This window comes from Coloeus monedula (genome assembly GCF_965178545.1).
Source record: "Coloeus monedula genome assembly, chromosome: 22".
Lineage (NCBI taxonomy): Eukaryota > Metazoa > Chordata > Aves > Passeriformes > Corvidae > Coloeus > Coloeus monedula.
In genome coordinates, this window is record NC_138802.1 from 6,833,374 (window position 1) to 6,847,066 (window position 13,693).

A 13,693-nucleotide genomic window follows, 5' to 3' on the forward strand; every position below is an offset into this window, starting at 1 on the left:
GCTGATAGCAAGTGCAGGAAAAGGAAAGCTCTTGTTTTCACAAGGACAAGGTGTGATAGCTCTTCCTGAAGGGTCTCCAAGCTTTGGTTGATTTTCCTCGTTTTCCCAGGGAGATTGAGCTGCTCATCCCCAGCAGGAAGAGCTCAACACACGGGAGGGAGCCTGGCTACACCTCCGCTCTGTCCTGCTGGAGACACAGCTTTTCCCAGACCACCCCTGCTTCCCATCCTTCCCTGGTCAAGGAGTGCAGGGCCCTGAGAAGGGGATAAACTCATCAGTGTTGGGGATAAACTCATCAAGTTGAGGATAAATTCATCAAGGAGAGACAGCAGGAACCGAAAACCAGAGCGAGCAGAGAGGCAGCTCTTTGGCTGGGGAACAGCAATGGAGCAACTTCACCAAGGAATCTGTGCAATTAAAACATGGGTGAGGCAAAAAATGAGAAGTCAGAGAAATGGGACTGTGAGACTCATTAGGAAAGAGGCAGGAGCTGCCAGGTAAAGCAGCAAAATGAAACCCAGGCAGGCAGGTGGGGAAGGACGTGTTTTATAGACGGGTGAGCCACGCTAATTAAAACAGGTGTGGACTGAACACTTGGGCTCTGCTGCTCCTTCCCCATTGGATCCAGCCCTGGGTGGAAGGAGCTGAGTGGGGAGTTGTGAGGCCACAGTGGTGCTCATGTCTGTGGCAGGTCCATCATCCCTGTCCCCTCCCCACTCAGGCTCTTCCCACATTTTTCAGCACCAAGGAAGCTCCAGATCACCCTCAGGAGTCGCAGCAGTGACTGGGCTCAGCTGTGGGGTACCAGAGCAGCGAAGAGCAACTGAGGTATCCAAAAATTCCCTTTTATCCTGAAAGCATCTTTGGTATCAAAGCGGCACGAGGTGTCCCAGCAGCATCCTGTGCCACCGCCTTGGCAGCACAATGCGTCACCCACGGGCTTGGGGCCTCTCCTCCCAGGAGCCACCAGGATGGAGGGGCCGGTTTGCCCGGCCCTAAGGCCACCTTCCTCACATGCATCCCCCTCCTGCAATCCCTGCGGGGCAGGGCCCTCTGTCAGCTCTCCGGGCTCTCCTCCTGCTCCCTGAGGAGCGCATCCCTCTCCTCGAGGGTTCCGGGCCGTCCTTTCCGATACTCCAGGAACTGGAAGGAGATCTGGGGAGAGGTCAAGGCTCTGCACGCTCACAGGGAGGGTCTCTGCATGCACTGGGTGCCACCACCCAGAGGAAAGGGTTTGTGCCAGGAGAGGTGGGAACGGGATAAGGAGCTCAATGCAAACCAGGGGCTGAGGCACGTCCCAGCTGGTGCAACACCACAAAATCACCCATGGAGCAGCATCACCCCACCCCTCCTGCCTGTCCCTGCCTGTTCCACTCCCTGCAAGGCCCTGCTGGCAGGATGGGATCCCATCCCAGGGGAAAGGATACAACCACGTCGAGGGCCAGGACGCCCAGGCTGCCCACGAGCCAGGGCAGGTGGTGCAGGATGTAGTCACCCCGGCCCTGGCCCGGCTCCGGGTTCTTCAGGAGGACACTGAGGCCGTACAGGGAATTCCCCAGCATCACCAGGGCAAAGAGGAAGTAGGAGACCCCGCTGGTGGATTTCCTCTTGTACTGGGAGAAGAGGGAGAGGAGAGGAGCTTGGCTGCAGCTGCCCTAAATCTCTGTACAAAGTGATAATAATCATCCTCTCCCCCAGCATTAAAAAAAGAGAAGAAAAGAGGTGGTGACTCAATGCTGAGAGTCTTTTAGTTCCCCTTTGGCTTGTAAATAAGACAAAATGAAAGCCCCACCCTGAAAATATTGGTAGGTTAAGGGGGGAGAGGGGAGAATAAATACAGAGAAATAGTGGAATGGAATGATGGGAGATGGGGCATGGGACCTCCGAGCAGAGAGGAGAAAGGAGAACCCCCCCCGAGGAGAAAGGAGACCTTCACCAGAGGAAGAGAACCCCCCCAAGGAGAAAGGAGAACGCCCCAAGGAGAAAGGAGAACTCCCCCAGCCCCCTTTGAGTGCCACGTGAGGAGCCCCAGGGTCCCAAGCTGGGCACTCACGTTGGTGCAGATCTGGGGCACTCGGGAGCACAGGTAGAGCACGGAGGAGATGGAGCCGATGGTAAATCCAATGATTTCAGTCCTGGAGAAAGGCTGCAAGGCAGGGGCAGGGACAAGGGGCTCAGAGCACCCAGCCTTGGCTGTGCCCAGCTCCCCCTCCCCTGACAGCCCGGAGATAATTACAGCTGATCATCATATTTCACTTTGCCACAGGAAAATACCCAGTGCAGTCTGTTATCACAGGATTTGGGTTCATTTGCATTGCTTGGAAAGGTCCTTTTCTATTGCCACTGCAAAACTATTTTGCAAACCTCCCTTTACTTTTAGCAAGCTGAGTTACCGTGCTGCACTTTCTTGCTTGATTTCCAATAATATATATAAATGTGGATAATTGGAAAGAGAATTAAAGGGGAGAAGTCTTCCAAATTTCCTGAAAACAGTCTCTTAAAACCACATTTTTTACAATATGTCCATCCTATGCAGCTACCTGAGAGAAAGTCTGTTTGCAAACAGAGATGTGGGAAATGTGAGGTTTGCTGACTCTCGAGCAGCTCACAGAAGTGCTTGAAGTCTGAAGTGAAAATGCCCTGAAATGTCTGAAATCCTGCAGCAAACTCTTCCTGAATTTTGGAACAATCTCTGGAAAAGTTTTCTTTCTAGTGTCACCTTCCTAGACTGTAACAGTCTCCTGGAAGGTTGGCCCTAAAATAGGAATAACCCCCAACCCCAAAACGCATCGTGGGGTCCAGGGTGGTTTTTTGGCATCACAGCATCAAACAGGACATCCCCAAGCAGATCTCTATCCCATCTCCCAGGTTTAGGAACTGGCTCACCTTTGATCCAAGCTCATCCCCAGGAGCTGACAGCAGAGACCTTCCTTTGAAGGTTCCTGGATCCTCGGTGCTGGCACTGCCCAGGAGGGAGAGGCCGGACAGGGACCCCACGGAGAGGAACACAAAGGCTGCGTTGATGGGAGCGGGGACTGCAGGGAGTCAGACAGAGCCTGATGAGGGAGAACCCAGCAACCCCCAGCAGCCCCGGGGGTTCCAGGACCCCCTCGGGGTGAAGAAACCTCCAAACTCTCCCTTATCTCACCAAGGGATGGGCAGTGGCTGCTGTGGGTGAGTGATGTGATTTATCTCCCAGTGATGTGGCCAATTTGTACCTTATCAGGGAGGAAACTGCTCCTATCTTGGTTTCTTCAGGTTTAGGGCTCTTAAAAATCATCCCCTCTAGAAGATTTCACTGTCTTAGCTCACACGATGGCCACTCTCAAATCCCTGCCACAGCAAGCTCTGCTGTAGCTTACTTATTAGTAGTAATTTATTATTTTTCAGTCATTTTTTAGTGATTATATTCAGCAAAGAAGCTCTCCAGCTTAACAAAACTACGTATCTGATGGGTCAAATATCAACTGATAATAGTGGCTAATAACTTTACATGTCTTTACCATGTTAAATAATTATCCGTGTTTGGGGTTCAGCAGTGCTGGAAAAGGGATTTTCTCTGTTTTCTCTGGCTGTTTAAACCCTGCCAGAGCTGCTCAGGTTCCCTTTTCACTGCAGTTGAACAGACAGGAACTTCCCTGTCAAGGCTGGAGCACTGACCCCAAAACAATTGAAAACTTCCCCCTTTGCTTCCCAGCACTGCCTGAGTCAGGAGTTCTGTAGTTCCCAGCTCCCAGATGGATTTATTTCTCAGGATTTATTTATTTCTGTGCCCAGTGAGGCTCATGGGGGAGTGGGGGGGGGGGGTATTTTCAGCCTGGACACTGTGGGAGGTTTGTAGGGTCTGCAGAAGCCTCAGGCCCAGCCAGTTGTTGGCTCTGGCTCTCCTAAGGGCCCAAATTACCCAAGGAAAAAAACCAAAAAGCCCAGCAAGCAATAAGAGGCATCTAATAACTGGAATCTCCCCAGGCTCCCAGTGCCCCCTGGAGTCTCCCCCTCTCTGTTCCCAGTGCCAAGGGGAGCAGAGACCCCAGCCCTGCCCCAACTCACACGCTCTGCCCCCGCTCTTCACCCGGTAGTAGCAGTAGAGGGAGAGCATCCCCAGGTCTGCCAGCACGTAGTAAATGGCTGTGTACACCTGCGGGAGGGGACACGCTGGGCACACCCGCAGGGACCTGCCCGGGGGCTGGGATGGTCCCTCAGGGATGCTCCCTCCTCTCCCGGGGTCCCTGGGGGAGAAGGGAGTGTCCTGGGATGGAGTAGGGAGCAACCCCGGGGAGGAAAAGGGCAGCAACCCCGGGAGAGAAGGGTATCCTGGGATGGAGAAGGGAACAACCCCAGCGGGAAAGAAAGGAGTAACCCGGGGGGTGAAGAAGGGAGCATCCCTGGGAGAGAAGGGAACAACCCCAGAGGGGAAAGAGGGAACATCCTTGGGAGAGAAAGGAGCACACCCGGGGGTGAAAAGGGAGCAACCCCAGCAGCAGCATTTCTTGGGGGGAAAGAGGGAGCATCCCGGGCAGTTTGGGTCTCTGGCTCGAAAGTGCTGGATAAAGCAGCTCCCAGCCCCTCCCTCCTCGCTGGAGCTGGGGCGTTTGAGAGCCAGCCCGGCCCCGGTACCTGCAGGGGCAGCTGATCAGCCAGGAAGGAACCGATGAGGTTGAGGAGGTCTCCGCCCAGCCACCCCAGCAGGAAATAGATGGAGAGAGCCTGGTCCATGATGCCCGTTCTGCAGGCCTGGTAAAACTGCCTGCAGAGCATTGGGCAGAGGCACAAACATCACCCTCAGCTGGTTCAGCGCTACCTGGGAGCCATCCCCAGGATTCCTGTAGATCCCAAAGCAGTCAGGGGAGGAAAAGCAAGGCCGCATGCTCCCCTGACCCCAGCTGGAACTCCAGAGCCCCACTGCTGCTCACCGGGCGCCCTGTGGGAGGAGCAGGGAGGATGATCCCAGCTGCAGGATCCTCCCCTCTGGTTGCGAAAGAGCCGTAACCCCTCACGTGCCCCTCTGCCACCCTTGTGTCAGCACTTCCAAGCACCCCAGGGCTCCTGGGGACATTCCTTCCGCAGGATGACCTGTCCTGCTGGCCCTGCACGTGCCTTACGTGGGACATTCCGGCTGCCAGGCACAGCAACAGCACCACGGCCGCCACCAAGGCTCTGGGGCTGTGCTGCCGGCTCCCCTCACCCGAAACCCGCCAAGCCCTTGCCGGGGGGATTTAATAATTCTGGCACCTTGTGCTGGCAGGTCGGGTTGGGCCGTCCCCCGGGAAGGGCTGGCCGGGATCTGGGGGCGATACTGCGGGATTTGGGAGCGGTACCCAGGGATTTGGGAGCGGTACTCACGGGAAGGCTGCAGCGATGAAGCAGCCGATGGAGCCCAGCCCCAGGACGACGCTGGCGACATCCCAGCCGTCCTGGGCACACTCGTTGAACACATCCATGATCCAGCGGGAGCCGTTGGGGCAGTCGGAGAGATTCCCGAAGGGGAGACCCCTCCAGCGCCGCGCAGCCATGGAACCGCTGGGATAACGCTGGGGAGAAGGGAATAATACAGATAAAATTAATAACACTGGGGAAAGATAGATCTGTGCGAGAGACAGGGCTGGGGCTCCTCCGGGAGCTGGCTCCTGTTGGAAAAATGGATCGTTAGTGGATAACACACCTTTATTGGCTTCGGGTTTGCATCCGGTGGGAAATGCGGGCAGCCCGGCAGGGTTTGGCCTCAGAGGAGAAACAGAAGAAATGAAAGAAGAAGAAATAAAGAAGAACTAAGAAGGGAAAAAAGGAGGAAAAGAAGGGAGGGAGGAGGAAAAAACAAAAAAAGGAAAAAAAGAAAAGGCAAAGATGAAAAAAAGAAAAGGAAAAAAGGAAATGGAAGGGGGAAAGAAGAAGGAAAAAAGAAAAAAGAGAAGAAAAAGAAAAAGAGAAGAAAGGGGAGAAGAAGAGACGGAGAGGAAGAAGAAGAAGAAAAGAAGAAGAGAATGAGAAGAAGAATTTAAGAAGAAAAGAAGAAGAAGAAAAGAAGAGGAAGAAAAGAAAATAAGAAGAAAAAAAGAAGAAAAAAGGAGAAGAAAAAAGGTGGGGGCGGGGAGGGGAGGGAATAAACAAAAGAAGCCGAAATCCAGCCCAACCTGTCCTCGCAGCACCGGCACTCACCTCCTCACCGACGCGGTTCGGAATTTGACTTTATTTTTCCTTGGAAACCCCCTCTTTTTGAAACTTGGGCTGTTTTTTCTTTGCAAATCCACAACTCCTCAGACACCCGCCGGGTTTCCTTCGCCGCTGTCCCAGCTCCTGCCCTGTTTCTTTCGCCGTTCTCCCAAATCCTGCCGGGTCTCCTCTGCCGCCTCAGGCGCTTTCTCAGGAAGCTGCCGGAAACCGGCAGTTTTTCACGGCCCCGCGGCGGGCAATCAGCGAGCCTTTTCACGAAGTCGCTGCTTTTCCCCACACTCCCTATGGGTTCCCAGCGCTGCCTTTCCCAAAGCCGCCGCTTTTTCCCGAGCTCGGGGCGCTCGGCCCCGCCGCGTGTGGGGCCGGGCGGGGCGCGGGGCGGGCCGGGGCCGCGCAGGCGCGATGGCGGCGCGGGCGGCGATGGCGGCGCGGGCGGCTGGCGGGGCTCGGCCCGCCGTGGTGCTGGGCACGATGGAGATGGGCCGGCGCGCCGGGCCCGAGGCGAGCGCCGAGCTGCTCCGCGCCTTCCTACGCCGCCAATACCGCCTCCTCGACACCGCCTTCATGTACGCGGGAGGCGAGTCCGAGCGCATCCTGGGCACGCTGCTGGCCGGCGGCACCGAGCCCGGTACGGCCGCGGAGGGTGGGCTGCCGTCGGGGGAAAGGGGCTGCCTTGGGGCTCGTGTCTGAGGAAAGGGGGCTGCCCTGAGGAGGGGGGTCCGCTTTGGGAGGCTGACAACTGTCCTTGAGGAGGAGGGACTTGGCGAGGACGCGTTCCGTGAAGAGAGCGGTCTTTCCTCAGTAGAAGGGACTTGCTGGGAACCGTGCCCTGAGGAGAGGGCTCTTCCCGTAGAAGGGTCTTCCCTGAGGAGAGGGTCTTGTCTCTTCTGCCAGGTTGACAGAGTCCTTGAGGAGAAAGGACTTGGCCAGGACTCGTCCCCTGAAGAGCAGGGTTTTCCCTGTTAGGCTAATGCCCTCCCTGAGAAGAGACTTCCCTGAGGAGTTGGGACTTCCCTGGGGAAGGAGGAGGGTGTTTCCTGCTAGGCTGAGACAGTCCTTGAGGAGAAGGGAATTGCCTCAGGACTCGTGCTCTGAGAAGAGGTATCTGCCCTGAGGAGAAGGGTCTCCTCTGCCGGGCTGACTCTGTCCCTGAGGACAAGAGGGCAAGGGCCTTCCCCAGGATGCATTCCCTGAGGAGAGGGATCCTCCCTGCTGGGCTGACTCCCTCCTTGAGGAAAAAGGACTTGCCCCGGGTCCATCCCCTTAGGATAAGGGTTGTGCCTGCCAGGCTGATGCCATGCCTGAGGAGAAGGGACCCCCCTATTAGTGCTGATCCCCGGACCTTGAGGAGCAGACCTTCCCTGTCCGGGGCAGACCCCCAGTCCCTGCAGAGAGGAGCCTCGCCTGCTAGGCTGATGTGATTCCTGAGGAGAGGCACCTTCCCTGGAACACCTCAAACACTTGGGTTATGTGCCTTATCCCCATTCCCCTCCTCAAAGGGGAAACGTCCTTGCTCATTCCTTCTCTCTCTGCCAGTGGAAGTGGCCACCAAGGCCAACCCATGGGATGGGAAAACGCTGAAGCCGGAGAGTGTGCGCTCCCAGCTGGACACATCCCTGGAGAGGCTGCAGAGGAAGAGTGTGGAGCTCTTCTACCTCCACGCTCCCGACCACGGGACCCCGGTGGAGGAGACCCTGCGTGCCTGCCATGAGCTGCACAAAGAGGTAAAGTGCAGAGTCCAAGCCTGGAAAATCCTTGATTCCCTCCTTCCCACCACTTTTAATAAACCAGGGCTGCTTGTTGTGCCCATCTGCAGCTCTGGGTTTGTGCAGCTGTGGCAAGAGGAGACAGAGCCCAGGGCAAAGCCGAGCAGCCGCTGTTCTTTGTGTGCTCACGTGGTGCACTTTGTTCCCAAGAGCTCTTGGAAGCATTGGAACATCTGAACTTTGCTTCCAGCCCTGTTAATCCTAACCTGTCTGGGTTAGGATTAGTGCTGGTAATGGGTGAAGAACTCCTGAGTTTCATTTATCTGCTTATGTCATTTAAACTAGAAGATGTGAATTCCAAATGAACAGCAAATGGGAAATATTTTTGTCAGGTCTTAATAATTCATGGTCTGTCAGAAAAGGTGGACAGGAATTAACCCTTCTGGACTAAAATTTAGTCACTGACTGTCCTTTTCACTGTACCCATCTGTGCTGTCTGGGTCCAGATGAACTTTGAAACACTGGAACTGAATTCCCTTTCATTCCTCTGCAGGGAAAGTTTAAAGAGCTTGGCCTGTCAAACTACGCCGCGTGGGAGGTGGCAGAAATCTGCACCATCTGCAAGTACAACAACTGGGTGATGCCAACTGTGTACCAGGTGAGGGAGGGGGGAATCTTGGATTTGGGCTCCCCGAATCTAGGACCAGCCCCCAGTGTCCCAAATATAAATGCAGAGAAGGAATCTGCTGCATTTAGTCTGAGAAGTCACAGAATCACTGAGGTTGGAAAAGATCTCCAGTCCAAACTGTGACCAATCCCCACCTTGGCACCCAGCCCAGAGCATTGAGTGCCACGTCCAGGCGTTCCTTGGACACCTCAAGGGATGGGGACTCCAAACCTCCCTGGGCAGCCCCTTCCAAGGCCTGACAGCCCTTTCAGTGAGGAAATTCAGGAAGCTGAGCACGGTCGCTGCTCAGAAACAGCTCGGTGTGTTCGTTGCTGGAGCCAGTGACTCCCCTGGCATGGAACTTAAATTATTTGCAGTCCTTCAGCGAGTGTTCCTAAGCAAATCATAACCTTGTGTGAGCTGAAGCTGCTCTCCCAGATGAGTATGGCCAGGGAAGGGTGGGAAAAGGCGGATGCTGTGCCCTGAGCTCTGTTCCAGGCTGTCTCCCACCCGGTGCAGGGAATGTACAACGCGACCACGCGCCAGGTGGAGGCCGAGCTGTTCCCCTGCCTGAGGCACTTCGGGCTGCGCTTCTACGCCTACAACCCGCTGGCAGGTACAGGGGGCAAGGCCAGGCTTTGGGCCAAAGCCCAGTGGAAGAGGGGCTGTGCAGAGCTGGCCCATCCCTGAAGCTGCTGCTCCCTTCCTTCGCAGGGGGGCTGCTGACCGGCAAGTACAAGTACGAGGACAAAGACACGAGCCAGCCCACTGGGAGATTTTTTGGGAATGACTGGGCTCAGGCCTACAGGGACAGGTATGTCCTGAGCTGACAGATGAGCAGGGATGGCTGCATTAAAAAAACACTCTAATAGGCAGCTGAGAGGAAGCAGATTTGCCCAAAGTTTGGGAGTATGTCAGCACACATGCTTGGGGCTGTGGTGTGTGACTGAGCTCTGCAGGGTGGTTTTTAGGCTAAGCTTCCTCACAACTTCCAAGGGAGATTGCAGAAGTCCTCAGAGGCTACGAAGAGTTGTCTGAGGTTTCCTGAAAGCCTTTTGATTGGAATATAGATGTACCACTGACTAGAGGTCCCAAGGCCAATAACAATGATTTTTTTTTTTTTGCAGGTACTGGAAAAAACACAATTTTGAGGGAATTGCACTGGTAGAAAAAGCTCTGAAAGAGGCTTATGGCTCCACTGCACCCAGCCTGGCGTCCGCTGCACTGCGCTGGCTCTACAACCACTCCAAACTGCAGGTGAGAGCTTCACCTGGGCACTGCTGCCAGCACTGGGCACTGCTGCCATGGCTCACAAACAGGGAAATTTCAGTGTAGTGTCTTTTCATCCTGTGGGATTGTGGTGTTCCAAGGTGAATATTGGTGTACAGACTCTGCCAGGCAGCAGGAGTGAGGCAACTCATTGCCTTTCCCCATGTGGTCAGAACTGGAAGATTTTAGGTGCCAGTTACTGGGGTCTTGGCTTCCCACGCACTCAGCTTCCCTGCGAGGAGAGGACTCGCCCTTCACTGGACTAGGAAACTAATGTTTAATATTCCCCATCTCCCCTAAATGTTCCTGTAGCCCATCATAAAGTAGGACTTGGCAGCTTTTGAGGAGTTGGCATGACCTGAGGAAGTCCAGGCCTAGTGAGCAGAACTTGTGGTGTCAGTTGCTTAATTGCTGGGTGTTCTTTAGTGGAAAGATGCTTCGTTTGGCCCACAGTGGCTTGGGAGGTGAGCTTCCTTTTGGGATCAGCACCACCTCCCATCTCTTTCCAGGGTTCTCTTGGAGATGCAGTGATCATCGGGATGTCCAACTTGGAGCAGCTGGAGCAGAACCTCAACTACAGCGAGGACGGTCCCCTGCTGCCGGCCGTGGTGCAGGCGTTCGACGAGGCCTGGAACTTGAGTGCACACGACTGCCCCAACTACTTCCGCTAGGGACGGCCTGGGACACCCGGCACAGGCTCTGGGAACTCGGGAGAGGTACTCCTCACCCTGCCCTCCCACCCACGTCTGGAGGGCTGGAGATTTTTCCTGAATCAACGAAGCTTTGTAGGATCCACACCCGTGCCTCAGTTGTTCCTCCCTCCCGGCCCCTCAGCTCTCCCAGCACACCCCGTGATTCAGGATGCAGCTGATCAGGAAAATGAATGTGTTAACGAGGTGAAAGCCCCTGTTCTGCTTTAATGTGAAATCTTAAGTAACTACATACAAGAATAAAACCTCTTTTTAATGCAGACCCCATCTCTGACCTGCACCTGGAACCTGGCATCTCTTTGGCAGCACTTGGGGCCTTTGAATCACAGAATTCCAGAATGGTTTGGGTTGGAAGGTCCTTAAATCTCATCTCGTTCCACCCCCTGCCATGGGCAGGAACACCTTCTACTATCCCAGGGTGCTCCAAGCCCCATCCAGCCTGACCTTGAACACTTCCAGAGATGAGGTAAAATTCCAAGGATTGAGCTAAATATCTTCTTCCGTGTCAGAATAACAAACTCTCAGCATCTTTCCTATTGTGCTGTATCAAAGTTGCATTACATTTACACCCTTTCTGCCCAGTTTTCATGTTTGAGGTGGCATTTCCTCAGATCCCAGGATCCACCAACAGCAACAGGCAGCAGTAACAACCAGCTGGAGTTTTACATAGATATTTATATAAATATTAAAAAAAAGCGTAGTCAGGTCATTTTATATAAAGATCATCCCAGTCCAGGTGCACCCAGGAAAGAGAAATATGCTCCTCTTTTTGTCCCTAAAATAGAACTCTCTGGTGTCCAAGCTGTTAGTCCTCATTGCTGCCATCGTCGTCATCCTCCTCTTCCTCCTCCTCCTCCTCTGCTGTGTCTCCCACGAGCTTCTGGAAGTCTCCCGTCTCAGAATTCCACAGAAACTTCATGGTGACTTTAAACTCTGCCATCTCGTAGCCAAAGAGTTTCTGGGAGAGGAGACAAATCTGTCATTCCTGCTTTACTGTCTCCATGCCCAGCCTAGCAAAACAGTAAATTCCGCTTCCAGGTGGGAAGTGGAGCAAAGCAGGAACCAAATTAATTGCTGCTGAGTTTTAGGAGTTGTGTTAATTAATTATTAGTTGTTTTGTGTCAGGAAGCAGGGCCTGTTACTCACCAGTACACGGGCCTGTTCCGGGGTGAGAACATCCCCTTCCTTGCACACTTCGTAATCCGAAAGCAGCGTCACCACTCCTGCAGAGCAAAACCCCTGGAAATAGGCTCCCAGGCACTGGGAACTCCCCTGGAATGTGGGGGGCAGAGCCAGGACCCTCTCCAGCACCACCCCCTGGAGCTGACACCTTCCCAGGCAGTATCAGTGCACCCCACGGAGATGGGTGAGATCAGCTCCAAAACCCCACACCTAGTTCCTGAGTGGGTTAATCCGAGCTGTTTCCACTGGAGAAAGGTGGCATTGTGGAGAAATCTGAGGGTTTTACTCAGCCTTTGACACAAGTTTGGGAACAGCAGCACAAGGACATAAGGACTCCTAGCCCCAGCCCAACAAGGACAAAGTTGTCCCTGAGGTTTTCTCCAGGCCTAAACCCCACTCTGTATTTAATGTTCTCCGTAAGAGCTCCCAGCTGCACCGACAAGCCCGGAGCTGACCCTCCCAGCCCCTGCTGTACCTTTCTTCAGTGCCGTGGGCAGTCCCAGCTGCCGCAGCTGCGGCTCCATGGAGTGGGGGAACTGCTCCAGGGGCCCCGTGTCCAGGCTCACCCCGTACGGCGCCTTGTTCCCAGCGCGGGCAAAGTCCAGCTCCCGGAACTTGGAGAACCACCTGGGACAGAGACGGGCAGGGAGAGCTTCAGCTGTGGGAGAACAGCCCTGGGCTGAGGCAGGGATTGAGGCACAGCCTGCCCTACAGTCCTTAAAGAGGCTGTGGCTGCCCCATCCCTGGAAGTGTCAAAGGGGGTGGAATGAGATGAGCTTTAAGGTCTTTCCCAACCCAAACCCTTCCACGATTCTGCCCAGCTGTCGCAGAAATGGCTGACAAAGATGAGTGGAAAAGGCCCATGAGACCATCCCTGCTTGAAGGGAAGCAGCAGGGAGTGAAGGGCTTTTGTGGCAACAAAGAGGCTGTGCCAGGCTGGTACTTACTCATCCACCTCGTCCCTGGTGCGGTTGGTGAAGAGGAGCCCGACCTCCCCTCTCAGGTGTTTGCTGACCTGGAAGAAAGGAGCATCCATGGGGACTGGGGAGCACCGGGGACTCGCCTGCAAGGGCTCAGTCCTGCACAGCTCCACTCACAACAGAGCCTTTGTGGCAGCACATGGATGGGTTCAATTAAAACACCCACAGAACGGTGACCCCAGGACGTTATTCCAGGATGTGGAATACGCCAGGTGAAGCTTTAGGACACCCAGAGGAACCCCCAGCAGGTACCTTGTGCAGGTTCTCCTTGTACTCGCTGCTCGGCTCCCGGCCCAGCGCCACCATCATCACCTTGTTCTTCCCGAAGAAGATCCTGGCCCAGGAGGAGCAGGAGAAGGATGTCAGCCCTGGAACTCATCCCCTTGGGCATCCCCCGGGCACCACCCCCCTGCCCACCTGCTGTGCTTCCAGGCGTTCCGCACATCCTTCAGCTTGTTGTTCCTCATGTTGGCCACGGAGAAGACGAAGATGTACTTGTAGGTGTCCACACAGCGCCGCAGCTGCGAGGGGGCCGTTACCGGGACAGGGACGGGCACAGGGGGCGGGGGGAACGGGGAGGACAGGGAGAGGGGAGAGGGGCCCGGGCCCGGGCCAGACTCACCTCGGCGATCAGCGCCTGCTTGGCCTCCAGCCCCTTGCGGGGCGTCCGCGTCAGGGACACTGCGGGGAGCGGAGAGAGCGTCAGGGCGGGATGGGGAACAGGGCGGGGAAGGGGACGGTGATCGGGAAGGGGACGGGGTATGGGCAAGGAGTCGGAAGGATGAGGAAGGGGATGGGAGATGGGATGGAGAAAGGGATGGGGACAAGGGATGGGAAAAGGACGGAGAAGGGAGTGGGGAGAGGGACGTGTCCGGGCAAGGTGTCCGGGACCGGGGCTCGGGGGTGCCGCTCCCACCTTTGCGGTCCCGCTTGGACTTGGGCATGGTTCCGCCGTGCTCCGAGGCCCCCGAGCGGCGCGCGGGCTGCCGGGAGCGGGCGGGACTGCCC

The 13,693-nt window shown here is 55.4% G+C and overlaps 3 protein-coding genes across 3 annotated transcripts; 1 reads left to right on the top strand and 2 right to left on the bottom strand.

The window, feature by feature from the left end:
- Nucleotides 1-560: 560 nt before the first annotated feature.
- SLC66A1 (solute carrier family 66 member 1) lies at nt 561-6,464 on the bottom strand. The gene is made up of 8 exons (XM_082295677.1): nt 6,157-6,464; nt 5,344-5,531; nt 4,618-4,747; nt 4,051-4,138; nt 2,887-3,035; nt 2,054-2,146; nt 1,428-1,613; nt 561-1,155 (listed from the first exon to the last, which is right to left on the bottom strand). The coding sequence occupies exons 2-8, from the start codon at nt 5,511-5,513 to the stop codon at nt 1,057-1,059; spliced, it is 915 nt and encodes a 304-aa protein (XP_082151803.1). The 5' UTR covers nt 5,514-5,531; nt 6,157-6,464; the 3' UTR covers nt 561-1,056.
- A 109-nt stretch (nt 6,465-6,573) lies between these two features.
- AKR7A2 (aldo-keto reductase family 7 member A2) lies at nt 6,574-11,058 on the top strand (the record flags this gene model as incomplete). The annotated part of the gene is made up of 7 exons (XM_082295610.1): nt 6,574-6,799; nt 7,708-7,895; nt 8,431-8,535; nt 9,064-9,160; nt 9,259-9,358; nt 9,672-9,801; nt 10,323-11,058. The coding sequence occupies 7 exons, from the start codon at nt 6,574-6,576 to the stop codon at nt 10,482-10,484; spliced, it is 1,008 nt and encodes a 335-aa protein (XP_082151736.1). The 3' UTR covers nt 10,485-11,058.
- A 120-nt stretch (nt 11,059-11,178) lies between these two features.
- Nucleotides 11,179-13,643, bottom strand: MRTO4 (MRT4 homolog, ribosome maturation factor). The gene is made up of 8 exons (XM_082295611.1): nt 13,602-13,643; nt 13,308-13,366; nt 13,103-13,206; nt 12,938-13,019; nt 12,653-12,720; nt 12,181-12,332; nt 11,670-11,746; nt 11,179-11,481 (listed from the first exon to the last, which is right to left on the bottom strand). The coding sequence occupies exons 1-8, from the start codon at nt 13,627-13,629 to the stop codon at nt 11,329-11,331; spliced, it is 723 nt and encodes a 240-aa protein (XP_082151737.1). The 5' UTR covers nt 13,630-13,643; the 3' UTR covers nt 11,179-11,328.
- Between the last annotated feature and the right edge of the window lie 50 nt (nt 13,644-13,693).